This window comes from Lissotriton helveticus, chromosome 3_1 (assembly GCF_964261635.1).
Source record: "Lissotriton helveticus chromosome 3_1, aLisHel1.1, whole genome shotgun sequence".
In the NCBI taxonomy this organism is placed as follows: domain Eukaryota; kingdom Metazoa; phylum Chordata; class Amphibia; order Caudata; family Salamandridae; genus Lissotriton; species Lissotriton helveticus.
This window is the reverse complement of record NC_136061.1, coordinates 169,167,825-169,189,295: the sequence shown is the minus strand read 5'-3', so window position 1 is coordinate 169,189,295 and position 21,471 is coordinate 169,167,825. Positions and strand designations below refer to the sequence as shown.

At 45.8% G+C, this 21,471-nt stretch overlaps 1 protein-coding gene across 7 annotated transcripts in view; it reads right to left on the bottom strand.

Moving 5' to 3' along the window:
• Positions 1 to 21,471, bottom strand: part of TSPOAP1 (TSPO associated protein 1) — a 3,238,928-nt gene that overhangs the window by 1,223,797 nt on the left and 1,993,660 nt on the right. For all 7 annotated transcript variants that reach the window (XR_013608584.1, XR_013608585.1, XM_078679480.1 and 4 more), the window contains one exon: positions 14,940 to 15,091. Coding sequence is in view for 5 of the 7 variants with exons in the window: in XM_078679480.1 (XP_078535606.1) it covers positions 14,940 to 15,091 (152 nt within the window). In the remaining 2 variants the exon portion in view is untranslated. The remainder of the gene's footprint in view (positions 1 to 14,939; positions 15,092 to 21,471) is intronic.

The following is a 21,471-nucleotide window of genomic DNA, read 5'->3' as shown; positions in this document are numbered from 1 at the left end:
CTGACACTTGCAACATTTGGGGGGTGGTACACTGACCCGAAAACAGTATAACTAGCCTAGGTTTAGCTAGAAAAATTGTCCGACTTGTTCGAATAGCTGACCTGTCACTGACCCAACGCACTCAATAGGTGACTGATACAGAGCGCTGCGGAGCACTCTGTTCGAAATATACCATAGACTCAGGAGGTTTTACTAAACCTTAAGTGCTGGCGAAGTACTTTGCTGGGGAATTTCGCTAACCCAATCGGTGTTCTGACTGATAGCTGCAGAGAGGGTGGAGCGCAGGCGTTGCTTCCGAACTGCGGGTGCTGGTCGTCCCTTGGTGGTCCTGTCCTGATCCTAATCTGGTTTTCCTGTCCTTCCTGGGGTGTCCATTCTGCACCTGCTGTCCCATTGATGACTGTCCTTCCTTGGGGTATTTCCTGTCCTTGACTGATCCGTGGCCAGGGTTGGTCTTCACACCATTCTAGGTAAATATATAGTGCTGAAACTCTATACTGCACCTTCTATTTTTCTGTCTTTGCTTTAATAAAGACATACTTTTGCGCATAATTGATTTTCCATGCTTTCGCAAAGCTACTGAAAGAAAGCTCATACGTTATTGCTGTTTTCTAGCATCTTCCTATGTTACCCCTCCTTTAGGCACAACTCTTCATACCGTTTATGAAATATAGATGTGGTTTATAATTTTCCCTTTCTCATGTTGATTGAAGTAAGGTGTCTAGAACTATAGCGTGTTCCTTTTTTCCCCACCCTATAGATGTATACAGTTCTCAACATTTCTCACCCATTCTTCTGAAGTATTTCCCAATAGTGAAATTCTAGTATGTGCCTAAATTTGCCCCATCTATAGTTTATTCAATTTCTTTAGTTCCGTCCCTGCAAGGCTTGAATAACATATTTTCCCTGTTTATCTTCCATTTAGACTCATAAATGGTTGCCCTGATATTTTTTCTATATGGTTATGTGCTCTTCGTTATCTTGATTATTGATTGCCTTTTGATTGTAAACTGTATGCTTTCCGAATCTGAATTCTAGATAAATCTTTAAAACTTCCCAGTAGTTTGTGGTTATTTTATGAATACACGGAAATATAACAGTTGGTATTGTATTTGCCTGCCTTTCTTTTACAGCTAGCTCCCTGATCTGTTGTGGTCATAGGTACCCGTAACGGTGGATTGGTAAGTCGGGTACAATAGAAATAAATAGGAAGGAATCAGGGTTACTGGTAGTAGAGTGTACGGTCACCTGATTAATGTATATGATAAATTGAAGTTTATGGGCCCGATGAGTATATGGTGAAATTATTGGCCGGGTGACCTGCGATCTCTATCAGTAATTTTCTGGTAGCAGAGGTAATGGTTAGGGACTAGTTAAAATTAGGTAGGACTAGTTAAGGTAGCTATGTAGGTCGGATGCTGCTAATAAGATTTTTGCTGCTAAAGGGTTAATTACTGCTAATTGTGGAAAATTTGCTGCTAAATCGTTCGAACGTATTTGCAAATGTTTTTTGCTTTGAAAAATTATGAAATGTTTTAAATTGTTTTTCTTATTGTTATATTGATTTATGTTTTAACAAAACTCGTTAGTCAATGTTACGTGTTGGTCTGGAATCCCCGGGGAATTGAATAGCGAGTGGTGAAGAGAATCCACTGCGCTTTGAGGTCACTTACTCTAGGAAAATTGGTGCAGGTTAGGCAGTACTGGAAGCACTAATTAGGGTTTTCTGAATGTAGGTTTGAATAAATGATAGCAACGAGTTCGCTGGCAGAACTTCTATTGTGACATAACCTAGTAAGGATCACACCGGAAGGAGTCGCAGGTTCGTCGGAGCTTGGGTGACAGCAAAAGGGTTCGCTGGTGAAACTTTAGGCTTAGTATATATCCCGGAAAGAAGTGGATGAGTCAAAGAAGTAGCAGGTTACCTAATGCTTGAGTGAAGGGTAGGCAGAAGAGATCTATCCGTCGTGTGTGAAAAGTAAATGGAAGTAGTTTACTTGCAGTGAAACAAATCTTTCCTTTCTAGACACTCGAGTACAGAGGCGAATGTGTTTACGTTGTCAAATAACTAAAGCACTTGCACTTTAAAAGAGAAATCAAGTTTCCGTTACCTTGTAAAAGAGGGAGTCAGTTGCAGAGCTGCTCTGATGTCACTCTGTGCCGCGCTGGGATTGGTCGAAACAGCGGGTGTGTAGCGGAGCTGGAATTGTAAAGGAGGGGTGAGTGCCGAAAGCGTGACAACCGTCTCACGAAAAGGCCGCGCACCCATTGGTCGAGATTATTTGAAACCGTGCACTTCATTGGTCGTACGAAAAATAAAAGACGCAATTGGATTGAAAGTGATTTGTAAACAAAGTCACTCATAGAAATCGTATGTGGCACTCGTATAGACCGCATACTAGACCTCATCCGAGACAGTTAGGGTTTGAGAACGATCAGTGGAAAGGTCACAAAACCGACATTATGTACGGAAATAAGAGAAAATTGTCCCTTGTAAACAAAGTGAAGAATTATTTCAAAAAGGACAAACCGATTAAAACTAGAGAAGGTGTTGTCATACCGCCACCTAATTCTCCCGCATCTTTCATGATGTTTGATAAAGGGTATCACTCGTGTGTATGGTTGGAAAACTGGGCGGAATACACAAAGGATGACGGAATTTTGGCTTTTCCGTTAGAGGGTACATTTAATGGCAGGATTTTATTTAATTTGAGAACCCGAATGAATGATTTGCATCCCAGACCTAGATTGACCCAGTACAAAGCATTAGAGGAATGGGAGATCGAGGTTTTTGAGAGAGATAAGCCCCGAATGGATAAAGGGTTAACAAAGTGGTATCCGAAATTGAAGCAGGAAACCCGAGATAAAAAGATGAAACAGTGGAGGCAGAATATGATTGTGGAAGGACTGTTTCCAATGATGCCAATGGGTGGTCCTGCAGGGGAAAAGAAAACAGAAAAGTTCAAACATTGGGTACCTTTTGGGGAGTCGGATGATGAGTTATTAGATGACATGTTTATGAAAAGTCCGCCCCCTTATAATGAAGGACCCAGATCCTCTAGTGTAGGGAATACTTCCCAACAACCTCCGTGTCAGGAAGGGAATAGATCTGTAAACCCAAGAGACAGCTGTCAAATACCTTCCTATAAGGAGGGCCTCGGACCCTTAGGTGTCAGAGATACCTGTTTAAGACCTCCATTTGGTGGGGAGTCAAGGTATTCAGGAGAAAGAGACTTCTGCCCCAGACCTTCCTACGAGGGTGAGGCAAGATCCTCAAGCACAGGGAATCCGTTCTCGAGACCTCCTTATGAGGAAGAAACAAGACCCATAAATACAGCAAGCTTGTTCCCAAAACCCAATTATGGTGAAGGGCCTAGTATGACGCATCCAACTGCCCCAACATTGACTCCGCAAATAGTACCTGAAATAAGGCTGGATAGACTACTGCAGGAAAGAGAGCGAGAAGCTCTAGCTCAACAAAGAACCAAGATAATTCAGAAAATTTCCCAGTTGAATACAAGTCCCGAAGCCCTGACAATCCCGGTAACAATTGGACCAGTGGTTCCGTTGTATGGGGATAGACAAGGGAGTCCAAAAACTCCAGTTATTACCCCAACTATAGTACAGCCGAGACAAGAGCCCTTAATCGTGGATGATCAGACAAGTGAATGTGAGTCTGAGGTTTCATTAATGGATTTGCCCATTAGGGACGCAGGAAAAAGGTTACAGAAAAGACATAATCCTTTCAATACGAGGGAGATTCAAATGGAATCGACTTCGGGTACTAAGAGTGTCACGTTAGTGACTCCTGAAGAGATTGAAAGATGGAGTCGAGAATTAGAAAGACAAACTCCTCAGTCGAAACCCTTAGATATCTACAAGCTGAGAATAGAAATAGAAGAACTGATGGCAGGAAATGTGGGGTTAGATAGATTAAATACCTATTCTGAAGAAGAGCTGCTGTTTATCGGCAAGAGTCTTACCCGGAATCCCAGAGTGCTCCATGAGAAACTAACAGACACTGCAGCTAGTATGGGAATAGATATTTCAAAATCGAAACCATTACAAAAACCCTGCAGACCAGATTTCTCAGACAAAGATTTGGAAAACATGAATGTGTCAGGGAAAAAGGCGCAGGTCAAAGAATTATTGACTGTGTTGCAAAAATGGGGAGACGTAGAAAAGTGGAAAGCCAGGTGGGCAAAGAAAAAGGATGAGGCTAGATCTAAACAGACGTCTTCTGAGTTTGTTCTAAAGGAAGCTGTACCCTATGCGTGAAGTGCCAGGTGGAAAATACGTGCACGTTCCATGGTCCAGACAGGATATTGTGTCCTTTACCAATGACTTTCCAAAATTACGAGAAAAGCCTGTGGACTGGTACAGGCAGGTGGAAAGGTTTGTAAAGGTGCAAAAATGCCTATGGAAAGACCTGGATGGGTTCTTCGATATAGTAGTTCCTGTGGATTTATGGACCGAATTCAAGGTTGCCGTTGATTGGCCTAATAAAGAATACACAAGGGACCCAGTTACAGGTGCTTCCTCTGATGAGGTGATGAGAAAATATGACCAGGTCATGTTACACCTGAAGAAAAAGGTGCCTGCAAAAGAAACTGATTGGACCAAGATAGATAGAACCACGCAAGAAAGGGACGAGACTGTGCACTCCTTCTATGAAAGACTGTTACAGGTGTTTAAAACATACAGTGGTATAGATAACATTGAGATGAAGGATACGACCCACTTCATTTACAGGTTTGTAAACGGTTTAAGACCCGAAGTTTGCCAGTGGATCAAAGACAATAAAATCTGTTGGCAGTCTAAGAAAAGGGATGAAGTCTTGCGATACGCAAAGTATTGCGAAGACGAGATGGCTGATAAGCGAAAAGCTCTAAAGGAGAAAGTTATGTGGGCACAGGTGAAGCTAGCGGAACAGCAGGAAAAGCAATTAGGCAAAATGAATAAGAATTCCCAAAATCAAGGTTCTGGGGGTGGAGGGAAGCCCAGAGTGAAAATGAGCAGAGAGGAAGCCAAAAAGAAATTTCCCTGTCACCAGTGCGGAGAGATAGGGCACTGGAGAGACGAGTGTCCATACTTACAGAATAATAACCCCCAAACACCTGATTTAAATCCACAGACGCAGAATGAAAGGCCACGAAAGACCCAGCAACAGGTAAAGGCAAGTCAGTTGCCCGGTGCACCTAAACCAAATTATAAGGGAAAATCACCGCAGGGTGATGACATAGAGATCTGGGGAGGAAACGAAGATAGAAATGCAGCAACTTCGCAATTTTTGTTGAGTGATACTTTTCTGTGACGATCAATACTGACAGGGCCTGAGAGGTGAGGACGAGGAGTGCATGCTTGGCGCCTCCTTGCCGGTAGACCAGTCAGGGCCATACATAGAAGGAAGGGTTGATGGCAATGATGTCACCTTTCTGTTGGACACTGGTGCTACCCGTTCTACTGTGAGAACAGCAGACGTTCCAAACCTACCCCTCTCGGGAGAAGCAATCCAAGTAGTGGGGGTATCTAATCAATTGATTAGTACCCCAGTTACTGAGCCCATGGAGATCACAATAGGGAATTTCAAAGAAATGCATAGATTTGTAGTTTGTGATACCAGTCCAGTTAACTTACTGGGACGTGATTTGTTGTGCAAAATATACTGTACCATCTTTTGCACCCCAAAAGGCGTCGAAATTCAGACCCCAGACGAAGATGGCATATACAAATTAATGTTAATCAGACCAGACTCAGAAATTAAACAACTGACGATACAAGACTTACCTGAAGAACTCCAAAAGACAGTGAAACCAGAGGTATGGGACTTTACCGGAAAGGATGTTGGTTTAATGGCAAATGTAGACCCAATCAAAATAGCTATGAAAGAAAATGCAGTTTACCCCAATAACAAGCCTTACAAAATGAGTGCAGAAGTGAGAGCAGGAGTTGCCATTGAAATAAAAAGATTGCTAGAAGCGAACATTATACAAAAAGTGATGAGTAGCCCATGTAACTCACCCATAATTGGAATCAAGAAACCTAGTGGCAAGTACAGGGTAGTGCAGGACCTGAGAAAGGTAAACAAGATTGTCGTTCCTTGCTGTCCTATTGTCCCGAACCCAGCAGTGATCCTGTATCAGATCCCCTGGGATGCTGAGTGGTTCACTGTGATTGACCTATGTCATGCATTTTTTTCAATCCCATTGCATCCAGACAGCAAATTTCTTTTCTCATTTGCTTTCGACAGTCACGTGTTCGTTTGGAATCGCGTCCCTCAAGGGTATACTGAAAGTCCCTCTATCTTTAATCAGATCCTGAAAAAGTGCCTTGAATCTTTAGTCTTACCTGGAAAATCAGTTTTGGTGCAATATATAGACGACCTCTTGGTGGCGTCTAAGAGTCAGAGAGATTGTGTTGTTGACACCATTGCCCTACTGAACCATCTAGGTGAAGGAGGACATAAAGTTTCACCTGAAAAATTGCAGTTCTGTACAAAGTCAGTGAAATACCTGGGGCACCAGATAGAAAAAGGTATCAGGAAAGTTACTTCAGAGAGAGTCCGAATAATTCGAAACATGCAATTACCCCGTACTCAGAAAGAAGTCCGAATGTTCCTGGGAGTTGTAGGTTATTGCAGGCAATGGATTGTGGGATTTGCAGTCCTAGCAAAGCCGTTGATAAAAATGACCAAGAAAGGTGCAAAAGACCCAGTGGAATGGAATGAGGAAAGCTTGACAGCATTCACGAAATTGCGAGAATGTCTGTGTACAGCCCCTGCTTTGGGAATGCCTGATTATTCTAAGGAATTCTCATTGTTTTGAGACACTCGAGACAATTGTGCATTGTCGGTCCTAACACAAGCCCATGGTTTGACGAGACGTCCAGTGGCATATTTTTCTGCCACTCTGGATCCAGTGGCTGCTGGATTACGCGGATGTCTAAAAGCAGTAGCTGCGACTTGCACGAGTCCAAGTGAATCCATTGTTATGGGACATCCTGTAACTGTGTATGTTCCACATGCAGTTGTAATCCTACTGACCAGAACGAAGACACAGTATCTCACCCCTAGTCGGCTGACTAAGTATGAGAGGATCCTTATAGGTGCTGCCAATGTAGTCATTACTCGGTGTAACATCCTGAATCCAGCTACCCTGTTACCAGACTCAATAATTGCAGAAGCGAAGGGAGAGGTCGAGCATGACTGCATTGACCTGACCGAGTTCAGTACTAAACCACGGCCAGATATCAAGGAAACACCCCTGCCGGTAGAGGATAGCGAGCTGTTTGTGGATGGCTCATGTCTGAGACACGAACTTGTAGGCTTAAGCGCTGCTTATGCTGTGGTCACGGTAAAAGGCACTATAGAAGCATCCTGTTTATTTGGAGTGAAATCTGCACAAGTAGCCGAATTGGTTGCATTGACAAGAGCCTGTAAAATTGGAAAAAATAAAAGAATAACAGTATATACTGACAGTCAATACTGTTTTGGGGTTGTGCATGACTTCGGCCAATTGTGGCTACAAAGAGAGTTTCTGACTTCTTCAGGTACTCCTATCAGAAATGGGAAAGTTGTACAAGAATTACTGGATGCAATCCAGTTACCAAAAGAATTGGCAGTGGTCAAATGTGCTGCTCACAAATCTGGCGACGATCATGTGACAGTAGGAAATCGATATGCTGATGAAGTGGCCCAACATTGTGCCAGACATCGAATGTCTGTAAACATTAAATTGGGAGGATATGGAAACAGCTGCCAACTTATGGTGTTTGAGGATGTGCCTACATGGGAAGAATTGAGAGACTGGCAGCATGCTGCGCCAGCAAAGGAAAAGGAAAAATTGAGAAAGCTTGGTTGTCGACAGAGAAGTGAGGATGGTATCATTGTGGGCCCTGATAGTATGCCTGTGTTGCCTAGATGCCTGCTTCCTTCTATGGCCAGATTGATGCATGGAGATGCACACGTTGGCAGGGATGCCATGGTTCGGGTCTTCCAACAAACATGGTATAACCCGAAGTTCAGGAAAGTAGCAGAGTCACTTTGCCAGAGGTGCTTAACATGTCAGCAGTTTATCGCTGGGAAGAAAACAGTAGTCAAATTGGGAAAAATTGGAAAATCAGGAGGTCCCTTTGTAAGGGTACAAATAGACTTCATCACGTTGCCACGTTGTCAGGGAATGAGATATGTCCTTGTCATTGTCTGCCTGTTTTCAAAATGGGTGGAAGCCTACCCAGCCAAAAAGAATGACGCATTGACTGTAGCCAAGTTATTACTACGAGAGTTGATACCTAGGTACGGGGTTCCAGTCACAATTGAATCAGATAGAGGTGGGCATTTCCAGAACGAGGTGATTGATCAGGTCTGCAAAGCATTCAAGATTACACAAAAACTGCACTGTGCTTATCGTCCAGAGGCTTCTGGAGTGGTGGAACAGATAAATGGCACTCTCAAATGGAGATTAGGAAAGATGTGTGAATCCACTGGCATGAACTGGATAGATGCTTTACCTCTTGTGCTGATGGGAATCAGAAGTATTCCAGACCGAAAAACAGGCCTGAGCCCCCATGAAATCCTGATGGGAAGAGTGATGAGACAAGCATGGGTCCCAGGACACAAACTGCTAAGCATTTCTGATGATTTAGTACTTGAATACTGCAAGCAACTGGGTGACCAAGTGCGTTCTATCTCTCGCCAGATTGGGGAAGACGCCGTTGCCAGTTCAACAACTCCAGTCCATAATTTGGTTCCAGGCGACTGGGTTGTACTCAAGAAATATACTCGTTCAACTTGCCTTGCACCGAAGTGGGGAAGACAACGCCAAGTGATACTGGTGACCACGACAGCGGTGAAGTGTGCCGGGGTTCCAAAGTGGATCCATGCCAGCCATACCAAGAAGGTGATCAGAGACGAGAAAACTGACGCTGAAGGTTGTCCAGCTGAGGGGTCTCCAGACGATGGTCCTGAAGTAGCTGATGACGAACAACCGAGCACCAGTCAAGATGAGTGGATACCCATAATCGACCTGACTGAGGATCCAATCAGAACAAGAAGTCAAACGTACGCAGATAGAGAGTGGAATAGAGAGGAAGAGACAGGAATAGGAGAAGACCCTCAGATTATTGAGATTTACGTCAAGTCTGAGGAAGAAGAAGATCAGACAGGGACAGAGCAAGTAATCGACACACCTCCACAAACTCCTGAGATTGAAAAGGGACAGACAGAAATCAGGGCGAAAGTTCAAGCGGAAGAAAATCAAAGGTTCGAAGTGCTTGAACAGGACCAGATAGAATTAGAAGAACATGTTCAGGAAGCAGAAATAGAAACACCCAAAAGCCAAAACCAGTATATACCTGAACAAGGTCAGCTTAGCGACCAGGCAGAAGAAACTGAAGTAAGACCTGGGAGTAGTCAGACAGGAAGGGAAGAAGCAGAAGTGCCACAAACAAACGAGAATAAAAGAGCATTAGAAGAAAGCCAAACCACAGTGAGAGCTAAAAGACTCAAGAAAAAGAAAAATATCGACTCAAGATATATTAAGAGATTGAGACTGAAACTAAAAACAGTAGAAGAAAAACTTGAGGAAAGAAGGAGAAGTTCTCGTATAGCCGAACAAGCTGGAGAAAGTTCCAAAAGAAGAAGTGATCGAATAAAAAGACTGAATGAGAAATATCAAGACCCTGAATGGACTTATTTGATATTGGAGGAATTTGAGGATCTTGATATAACTGACGAAAGTGACGAAGAACAGACAGCTGATCAGTCTGCCGAAGAAGACGAACCAACCTGAAATTGCTCAGTGTAAGCTACCTGTGCAAAGTTACAAAGAGGGGTTGGCAAACTTCTGTTAAGCCGAAATGTCTGATTCAAATGTGAATGGAAGGCCTAGACGTAGTTGTTGTAAAACATGCTGCAAAGTATGTATATGAGTGTAGCCATAGTATTAATATTATGGATAGGACTAACAGTTTTTATTCCTTATATGGTGAGCAAAAATACTAATATTGACCCTACACAGACTGTGACCGAAGATACTGAAGAACTGACAACACGAAGAGTAGAAAGACGTGAGAAAGCACTTAGCATCAGACAAACAAAACCCGACTTAGAAGCACCAGATGAGGAAGGACTACATTATCACGGATTTAAGAACCAGACTCATTTAAATGTATTTGCAAACTTGTTAGTGCGTTATGTAGAAACCATGGAAATAGAAGACTGCTATGTCTGCATGAAGCTACCTACTTCTGTAGCTGAAGGCGTGACTTATCATCACTTGCCCCTGACTTATGGAATTTCCTGTAGTATTTTAGCTAGCTTATTTTACAAAAGAGGACCTTTACAGTACTATTACTCAAACTCAGACGTGATCTTTTCTGAACTTCCTATACGTGGAAATCTGAATCTAGTACATACTAAAAGTGACGTTACACGTTATATGGGAGAATACTTTCTGACTATAGGTACCATAGACTTAAATGACGCACACAAGGATAACTTGACCTGTTCATTACATGAGCAAGAAAAAATGTTTCTAAACATGGCAGAGAAAAGAAGGGAGAGTTTCCAAAGAAAGGCAAATGATAAAAGACAGACAACTCCTAAATGGGCTGAAAACATGGGAAGCACCTCAAATGGTGGGAGTGGTCCTGCTTTGTTGCTGGATTTCGAAAGGAAGGGAAAACTCTGTCTTCACCGTGAAAAGACTAGATATTATAATAACATTTTCATTGGTTCCAGTCAATGTGAACACAATTACAAGGTAATTGGAGGTTGGGGTTTCAAAAAGGGGTCAGAACCTGTGTTTCCCGGAATTTATTATATATGTGGAAACAAGGCTTATTTCAAATTGCCGGATCACTGGTATGGAAGCTGCTACTTTGGCATTGTCTTCCCGAAAATATACCATGTGAATGAAGTTGCTGGAAGCAATGAAAATACTAATGGCTTAGTGCGTAGTAAAAGAGAAAGCGTAGGTGAAATAATGGGTAGTATTTTTAGTGCACTGATACCTGGAGTGGGAGTGGTTCTGAACACACACAGAATTTGCAAATTGTCAACAATAGTGGATCTGTTGTCTACTGACACAGCTCATGGATTTCTGTTGGTCAATACCGAAATGGTTGCGATCAAATCAATGGTTTTACAGAACAGACTTGCTCTTGATACCTTATTAGCAAAAGAGGGCGGAGTCTGCCGGATGTTAAAAGTGCAACATTGTTGCACTTACATACCGGACAAAAGTGTGCAAATCCAAAAGTATGTAAGGAACATTACAAATTTGGAAAAAGAACTCAAACCACTGGAGGTTGATAGTACCTGGAAGAGACTTACTGATGGTCTCTCTGCTGTAGGTCATTGGTTTGCTAACTTAGGTAAAAGTTTTTTGTTTAAGGTACTGATGCCAATTGGAATAATACGTTTCATCATATTCCTCATATTTGTCTGTTGCAAATGTCGCAAACACCAAAAGAAGTACACTGTGAATAAGAGAGGTGTGAAACGGAGTGTGGATGAACTTGAATTAGAGGAACTGAATAATCAGATTTATAAAGGGTGAAAAATTCTCACCCTAACAAAGAGACTAAAGAAAAGCTGAATAGAATGTTGGAAGAAATTGAATTGGGAAAAGTCTGAGAAAAGTTGGCATCTGATTCCATTAGTTTGTGATGATAGTAAATATCATCAAAGAGGGGATTGATGGAGCAAGAATTTGCACGTTACGCGGCTTGCTCGTACTCATGAACCTCGAATAATATGTAATAACGTAATTCAACCTGTTCGTCTTACTAATTTCCCTTTATTCTGACATTTTGGGTGTCCTAGTGATGCTTGCATATGTGTTTTACTAATTCAATAACCCTTGTTCCTAAAAATGGCCGCTGCTTGGCGGGTTTTCCTCTGCGCATGCGTTAGTCACACTCACGTGACGTGACGTACTTGCAGTTTTGGTGGGAATCCTTGCGCCTGCGCACTTGCTTCTAAGATGGCTGTCTGTGTATTCACATGGTGAAGCTTGCGCGGATGTTTTTATGTTGTTGTCTGTCTGCACTTATCATTCACGCAATAGTATATTATAAAGTAAGGGGTATAGAGTAGCTAATCATGGTATACAGTGAATTCATTTATTTCTATGTTTTAATTTGTTTTTCGCTCACTTTTCATGTACCGCGGTATTGAGGGTTGATGGGATGCACCGGACTCCATCTTGAAGTACACTAATGCGCATGACAGACTTCGGCCCGTGACATTGAACGACTGCCAACCAGAGGTGGCAGCCAAGATGTGCCTGGGAAGATGCACCTTCACCCAGCCGAAGAAGTCAAACTGTGCTGCAACTGCTACAAATGTATTTCTTCTATTGTATTCTGTTGAGTATCTCATGGGAACCCCAAATTTGCTAGGCGGTCCCAGAGAATGCAAATGTAGGCTTGAAGAGAGTTAATGTGATTGGTGTGTTGACCTATCCTACTTGGGGACCAATCGAAATTGGGGAATCTGACACTTGCAACATTTGGGGGGTGGTACACTGACCCGAAAACAGTATAACTAGCCTAGGTTTATCTAGAAAAATTGTCCGACTTGTACGAATAGCTGACCTGTCACTGACCCAACGCACTCAATAGGTGACTGATACAGAGCGCTGCGGAGCACTCTGTCCGAAATATACCATAGACTCAGGAGGTTTTACTAAACCTTAAGTGCTGGCGAAGCACTTTGCTGGGGAATTTCGCTAACCCAATCGGGGTTCTGACTGATAGCTGCAGAGAGGGTGGAGCGCAGGCGTTGCTTCCGAACTGCGGGTGCTGGTCGTCCCTTGGTTGTCCTGTCCTGATCCTAATCTGGTTTTCCTGTCCTGTCCTGGGGTGTCCATTCTGCACCTGCTGTCCCATTGATGACTGTCCTTCCTTGGGGTATTTCCTGTCCTTGACTGATCCGTGGCCAGGGTTGGTCTTCACACCATTCTAGGTAAATATATAGTGCTGAAACTCTATACTACACCTTCTATTTTTCTGTCTTTGCTTTAATAAAGACATACTTTTGCGCATAATTGATTTTCCATGCTTTCGCAAAGCTACTGAAAGAAAGCTCATACGTTATTGCTGTTTTCTAGCATGTTCCTATGTTACCCCTCCTTTAGGCACAACTCTTCATACCGTTTATGAAATATAGATGTGGTTTATAATTTTCCCTTTCTCATGTTGATTGAAGTAAGGTGTCTAGAACTATAGCGTGTTCCTTTTTTCCCCACCCTATAGATGTATAGAGTTCTCAACATTTCTCACCCATTCTTCTGAAGTATTTCCCAATAGTGAAATTCTAGTATGTGCCTAAATTTGCCCCATCTATAGTTTATTCAATGTCTTTAGTTCCGTCCCTGCAAGGCTTGAATAACATATTTTCCCTGTTTATCTTCCATTTAGACTCATAAATGGTTGCCCTGATATTTTTTCTGTATGGTTATGTGCTTTTCGTTATCTTGATTATTGATTGCCTTTTGATTGTAAACTGTATGCTTTCCGAATCTGAATTCTAGATAAATCTTTAACACTTCCCAGTAGTTTGTGGTTATTTTATGAATACACGGAAATATAAAAGTTGGTATTGTATTTGCCTGCCTTTCTTTTACAGCTAGCTCCCTGATCCGTTGTGGTCATAGGTACCCGTAACGGTGGATTGGTAAGTCGGGTACAATAGAAAAAAAAAAGGAAGGAATCAGGGTTACTGGTAGTGGAGTGGAAGGTCACCTGATTAATGTATATGATAAATTGCAGTTTATGGGCCCGATGAGTATATGGTGAAATTATTGGCCGGGTGACCTGCGATCTCTATCAATACCGGGATCCCTGAATACAGTCCCCACAAAGCACAGACAATGCTAGGCGACTTGGGGAAGGGGGGTATTTCCCGCATCTACCGGACACTGGTCAACAACACTCAGGGAGAGGGGTTGGCCTAACGGATAGGGCGCTCGACCTCGGACCTGGGGATCTGGGTTCGAGTCTCGGTAACGACGCCAAAAACCTCCTCTGATTCTGGGCAAATCACTTCATCTCCCCGTGCCTAAAAGGAATGTGTGTCCGTCCTCATGTAACGTAACTGGTGCTATGTAAAGCGCTCTGATACCCGATTCGGTTCGGGTCTAGTTCGCGCTATATAAAACTCTGCAAAACAAAAAAAAAAAACTCAGACCTTACTAGACCGCCTCAGGGGTAGAGTGGAGTGGTCCTTTGGACGAGGAGGACTGGCGGGATGCCCTCATGTCACCCAAGATGGTCACCACTTCCGCTATACTCCGCTTGATTCAATTATACTATCTGCATACTACCTACTAAACCCCGAAGCGCCTACATCGAGCTGGCTGCTCTCCATCCGCCTCGTGTGCGAGATGTGTTCAAGACCCGGACGACTTTTTCCACATGGTGTGGGCGTGTCCCCATTGAGCTCAGTTCTGGGGTGAGATCGAAAGTGAGCTGACAGAGATCCTGGGGTGGGAAGACCCTCATGATCCACGTCACTCAGTTCTCGGGATTACAGATGGACTAGACGGGACCAGACACGAGAAATTATTTTACAGCACAGCCATGATTGTGGCCAAGCGGGATATAGCCACCTCCTGGAAGCTTCCCACACCACCATGTTCTGAGAACTGGCGAAGAGGGGTGGATTGGTGCACGGCGCAAGAAAAACCCATGTATGAGGCACTAGGATGTCCTAACAAATACCGGAGGATATGGGGCAAATAGCTGGGTGCCATGGTGTAGCCTGAACTCTATACATGATATTAGTATTCACTGCTGCAAGGTGGGGTTAAAAGTGATGTCTTTGTTCTTTAAGTGTTTTGCAACACTAATGGTACTGTCTACTGTCGTATTGCTGGTGTTTGTTTTTGTAAAAACAAAACAATTGTTTATCAAAAAAGAAAAACTGTGCATATTACCTTTTGACCATCGGCGTATACTGCATAGCCCGTTACTCGAACCCCATTGGATGTTCCAGCTGCGTCAATAGTCACTGGAAGCCAGCTGATGATAAGAATCCCAGGTGTTGGACCAAGTTCAACCTGCACATCAAGGGGAGCATCAGGAGGACCTATGGAGACAGACCAAAATAGTTCATTGTAGATTATTAAAAGGATATATTCAACAGGTTCTGGAAACCAAACAACTTTATTTGATCTATCCCTCTATCTAACAATCATGCCTGGCTTTCACAAGATACTTACATGCTGTAGCTACGTATCACATTTATCATTAGGTATGCTATGGTGACTGTGGCATTGCTGGATTTTCTCTAACATTTCGCTTTGTGTAGGAGGACTGAATGGGATTGTCTTTATATTAGGGATCTTCAGCATGTATACATTTTTTATGCATCCTTGGATCCTAACACCATTTGCTCCCTCAATCCCATTGTGCAATTTACATCAGCTGAGAATATGTACACATCTTTGATACAGCCTTGGATTCCACCACCATTTTCTCCCAAAATCCCGTTGCACAAGTTACTTACCCTCGGTAGCGATATATCTGTAAGAAACATTAATTAGTTAGATTCCTTACCTTAGAATATCCCCAGGCGTCAGACTGGATCCGGAAAGTTTTCGTCAGCAGTACCCCTGCGCATCGGTAGGCATCGTCTGCGGCTCCGCGTCCGTCGTCAGCGACGTGATCGCCAGGATGACATCGTCGGAGTACTTAGACGCCGCCCTCACGCACGGACGTCAGTTCTGTTCATAGCTTTCTGTGCCAGGAACGTACAGCCATGCAAGAAACCTACAGTGGTGCCATGAAACTAGGGTCCTCAAAGGGAGATACCTTAACCCTAGATATTGGTTCGCAGTACGGGGAGGATGGGTGGGGCGGTAAGGAATCTAACTAACCAATGTTTCTTACAGATATAGCGTTACCGAAGGTAAACAACTTGTGCAGCTGAAAGAAACACGTTAGTTAGATTCCTTACATTTGAATAGATACCCCAGCAATACCAACCCCGGTGGTGGGTCTGCGAACCAGAATCACACCAGAAAGTCCTGGAGAACCGAACGGCCAAAGAAGCCATCTCTACGGACTTGACTGTCCAGGCAGTAGTGGTTAGCAAACGTGGGCAGCGCGGCCCACGTAGCTGCCTGACAAATATCCTGCGAAGGGATTCCCCGTCCCAGGGCAGTAGTAGCCGCCGTGGCCCGAGTGGAATGGGCGTGCAACCCCACAGGAGGATCCTTTTTAGCAAAGGAATAGCAAGCCTTGATGCACAAAACGACCCACCAAGAGATGGTCCGCTTGTGCATCGCCCGTCCCTTCTTAGCGCCCACGTAGCCAACAGAGAATTGGTCATCCAACCGGAACTCTGGTGTGCGGTCGAGGTAGAAAGACGCACGTTTTGAGTCCAGACGGTGGAGCCTCTCATACTCTTTCGAGGGATGCAGAGGTGGAAAGAAGGTGGGCAAGTTGTTGGACTGCCAGATGTGAAAGGCAGTAACCACCTTAAGCAGGAAAGAAGGACGAGTCCTCAGAACAACCTTGTCTGGATGGACAGAAAGGAAATGACGTTGAGAGGAAAGTACCTGGAGCTCACTCACTTTTCTGGCAGAGGTGATAGCAACCAGGACAGCAGTTTTGAGCATCAGAAGACGAAGAGGACAATTGTGAAGTGGCTTAAAGGGAGCGCACATCAATAAGTAAGAACCAAGTTCAAATCCCACTGAGGCATCACAAAAGGAACAGGAGGGAAAATGTGCGTTTTGCCTTTCAAGAATCTATTTACAACAGAGGACTTGAAAAGAGAAGGCTTAAATGGCCGAGAGATAGCCCTTGATAGTGCCCAGAGCAGAGCCCTGCTGGGCAAGAGAAAGAAGAACTAGGAGAACCTCTGAAAGAGGGGCAGAGAGTGGATCCACAGCCTTTGCTGTGCACCATGACACAAATTTGCTCCACCTGCAGGTGTATACTGTTTTTGTGGAGGGACGCCAGGCTGCCAGAATGACATCACAGACTTCAGGAGGCTAGTCAAATGGCCTCAACTGTCGCAGCTCAATCTCCACGCATGTAGGTGGAGACTAGACAGGTTCGGGTGGAGGACCGTCCCCTGCTGCTGCGACAGAAGGTCCTCCTAAAGAGGCCGACTAATCAGGGGATCTACTGACATACTGAGTAGCTCGGGATACCAGTACCTTCGTGCCCAATCTGGAGCCACAAGGATGACTTGGGCCCGGTCGCGCCTGATCTTCTTCAGCACTCTGGGCAGAAGTGGTATAGGTGGAAAGGCGTTCAATAGACCGCAGCTCCACTCGCGACGAAAAGCGTCTCCGAGCGAGTGCCAATTTGGAAATTCCAATGCGCAGAACGGATGACATTGCGCGTTCTCTTCAGTGGCAAATAGATCTACCCAAGGCTCTACCCACTGCTGAAAGAGACCTTGCGCCACGTCCGAGTTCAGATGCCACTCGTGATCCATCATGCACCGACGGCTGAGTTCGTCCGCCCCTGGCGTTCAGTGAACCTGTAGGAGAGTGGGGTCTGCAATCCTATGGTCACCCCAGATTTTTGCTTTTAGCTTCACTGGTTTACGACTTTCCCTGGCTGTGGGCCTGCTAATCAAACCCACAGCCTAGCTGTTCTCTCTCTAAATTGACAACCATGTACCTTAGGTGCATTTACCAATTGGTACTGGGCCACCTTATCAGCCCCTGTACAGTATACCTTAGGTATCCAGGGCATAGGTGTACCCAGGGCCTACCAGGGGCTGAAGCATGTATTATGCCACCCCTGGCTGGCCATCTAAACAGACACAACTGGCTGCACGACAGCTGGGGCAAGGTGGTGTAAACACCCTTTGCTGTAGATATAGTATACCTATATCTAACCCTAAAATGGACACATATATTCCTATTAGTCACTCCTATGGCAGGCCTTATCAATCCTGAAGGCAGAGTGCTTGGAATTATGTGAGATGGTGCTCTGGCATGAGCTGAGCCGGTTTGCAGCTTGCGGAACCAAGTCCTAATAGCTGTTCCATGATCACGCTATACCATATACTCTTAAGTGCATTATAATCCTCGCGGTTAAATGCTAACTTTGGTATAGCATTATCAAAACATGTCGAGTAAGGTGTCATACGAATTGGAATACTACCCCCTCGCCAATTCTGGCGGCGGGGGTAGCATTCCACCCTTCTAGAGGGACACGACATGCATGTAACTGTGAACCCCAGTTAAAGTTAACTCGAGCCTTGGCATCACAAAATGGATGCCACCACCACAGACACAAGTCTGACCTCCTGCTGCTGGGAGTCCTTCCAGCGAGGGAGGCTTGGACAAAGGGTTTCCTGCCTTGGGAGGTGCTAGCACCACCCCAGACAGGATTTTGTGTATTGGGTAGGACAGGCCTGAAAGGAATGAGACATGCCCGGGGCACACAAGGTGTCCTGTGCATACACCGGTTCAAACCAGTTGCTGGGGCATCCCTGCCCCAGCTCTGGCGCGAAACCGGACAAAGGATAGGGGGTGTAGCCACCCCCCTTCCTGGTCCCACCCAGGGGAGGGACCTAGTCAGTAGTGCAGCCCCCTTTAGGAGAATAAAGGTAGGAGCTGGTCCCATTCCAAATTAGATTAATCCTGAACTGAAACTCTACAAGAAGAAATTCTGGACTTCGACTTTCTGCACAGAAGACTGAAGAAATCTCCCTTGTGGGCAAGGAGTGTCCACCCTGCACAAGCAGGCACCATCAAGCGTCCAGCGGCTTCACTTTGTCATCTTCCCTCGAGGATCCAGACTTCAGAGCCCGACGAGACCCAGACTCCCAGACTTCTCCGACCTCTACCTACATCTGCAGCGCAGCTGAGATCCGTGGGTGCGACGAGACACGTGGGACCGGCCATCTTGAACGAACCTGCACTTCGCTTTCAGCACGACTCCCGAGGTAAACTCGACCAAGTGCTTTGGGGACTGAGAAGCCCCAGCCCGAGCAGCTCCTGCACCGAAGACCAGCCCTCCAGCATCCACGAGATCTGCATGGGGCTCTTCTGCTTGTTTGCTGCTTGACGCGTTGTCTGGTCATTTGCCGGCTGGCTAGTGGCCTCCTAGACGACTAACTTTGAAACTTCCACTGCTGGTCTCGTTGCTCCAGACTGGCCCTTGCTCCCTTCCAAAAGAGGAGCACCCTGGACCTCCCTGGTCCACTCCAGGCGCTGTTTCCACTCACCGCGTGGGTTGCCTTTGCCAAGGCCTGTTGACGCCGATTCCGGATCCAACACCGCCGACTGCGGGAGCCTGCGTGGGACAGTTCGTGCCTCCATCCTGGTCGTCGAAGACACCTCCTGGTCCACGTGGCTGCAGAGACAAGCGTGCACTCTTCACCTGATCGCGACGACGACATCTGGTTCCTTCCTGGTTCCACTCCAGTCACTGGCTAGTGACTTTGAACATTGTCCCCTCTGCTTTCAGGTCTCTTCTTCACCGATCCACCCTTGGATCGCACCGGACATCTTCCTCCTGGTCGCCTGCAGCATCTTTTCTTCCAGGCTCCATAGACTTCAACGCGAGAACCCGACACACTTTGACACCTATGCACCCGCAGCCCGTGGGCGAGGTAACGAGAGCATTTCGGTGCTCAAGGGTAGTTTAACTGTCCTAGTGTCCAGTTCCACAGTCGTTTTAGTCCTACCTAGTCAGGATTGTCGGTACTCACCTTTAACTGGAACTGTACTGTCCATAGACGTTGTTACGCATCTCGCGTGTGAGTTCACACTCTGCACACGCGTCCCGTGGGCCTCCTATTACTTACCTAAGGTGAAGATAGCGTAGTCCTAGCGAACCTCCAGCCTCTGGACAGCTACATTCTTTCTATCGACTTTCACATTCCACTTACTTAGTATATGGTTTGTCGTGCCCCTAGGGCACCATTGTAATTTTGTGCAACTTATCGTATTTTTCCTAAGAGATTGTCATGTGCTTAGCCCTCTGACCTCATAAAGAGTTCAGAGGTGTTTGTTATTAATAAATATACTGTTTATTTTCATAACAACCTGTGTGGTGTCCTTTCATCTGGTATTCAAGGGGTTATATTGTGGTAAAACAGCTGGCTTCACATGCCAAAAGAGTTTAGCCTAAGACTGCTTTGTCCATGCTACCATTAGGATAGCTGGTCTATAAGGTTGACTTACAACCAATCACCATAATGGTTGTTTGGACTGATACAAGGTGGTCACTAGAACTAGTGAACATCATATATCAGGCCAACTTCTCACAGAACCTACCAGGTGTTGAACCACCAGGGTGATGCCCTGGGGTTCCAGCAATGTCCAGAGGTGCAGAACCTCCTGACAATAGGGTCCACGACCCCACCAGCCCTGTTTGTAGCAGTACCACATGGCGGTGGTGTTGTCCGTGAACACCTGCACTACACTTCCCCGGATAGGGGGTAGGAATGCATTCAGCGCAAGTCAGATCGCCCACAGCTCCAGAAGGTTGATATGGAGCCGGGACTCCGTCGGAGACCAGAGGCCTCTGATCTCCGCCTCTCCCATGTGGCCCCCCAAGCCCAGGAGGGACGCATCCGTCACCACTGTGTGCTCCGGTTGGGGAAGAGAGCGGGATCTGCCACTGACCCAATCGCGGTCCGTGAGCCACCACTGCAACTGTGCCCACTGGAACTTCAGGTCCCACTGCAGAGCCCGCATCCGCCACCTGGCGTGATGTATCAGCAGGATGCCATCATCCCCAAAAGCCGCAGCGTCAGCCTAACCGAAACCCGGGATAAAGGCTGAAAGATCGGAATCAGAGCCTGAATATCCTGAACCCGCTGCTCGGGAGGATAAACCCGAAACTGCGCCAAGTCTAGACCGCTCCAATGAAGAGGAGCCTTTGGTGTGACTTCGGCACGCTGATGGAGAACCCCAGCAAGTGCAGGAGATAGGCCGTCGTCTGGAGGTGGGAGACGACTGTCTGGGGCGAGCCCGCCTTCAACAACCAGTTGTCGACATAGGGGAAGACTGGAACCCCTGATCTGCGCAGGTGAGCTGCGACCACCGCCATCACTTTCGTGTACACCCGAGGGGCACTGGTGAGGCCGAAGGGGAGCACTGTGAACTGAAAGTGCTTGTGGCCTACTGTGAACTGCAGGTAGCGCCGGTGGGCAGGCAGGACGGAGATATGGAAATAAGCGCCCTGCAAGTCAAATGCCACCATCTAGTCTCAGGGTCCCGGGCAGCCAGGACCTGAGCTAAATTCAGCATCTTGAACTTCTCCTTCCGGAGGAAGCCGTTGACGCTCATGAGGCCAAAGATAGGGCGTAGGCCCCCTTTTCCCTTCTTCAGAACCAGAAAGTAGTGGGAGTAACAATCACAACCTACTTCTGGCCCCGGAACGCGCTCGACGGCCCCCTTGGCCAAGAGGGCCGTAACTTCCTCCTGCAGAAGTCAGAAGTGATCCCCCGACATGCGGTGGTACTGCGGTGGCATGGCTGGAGGGAGT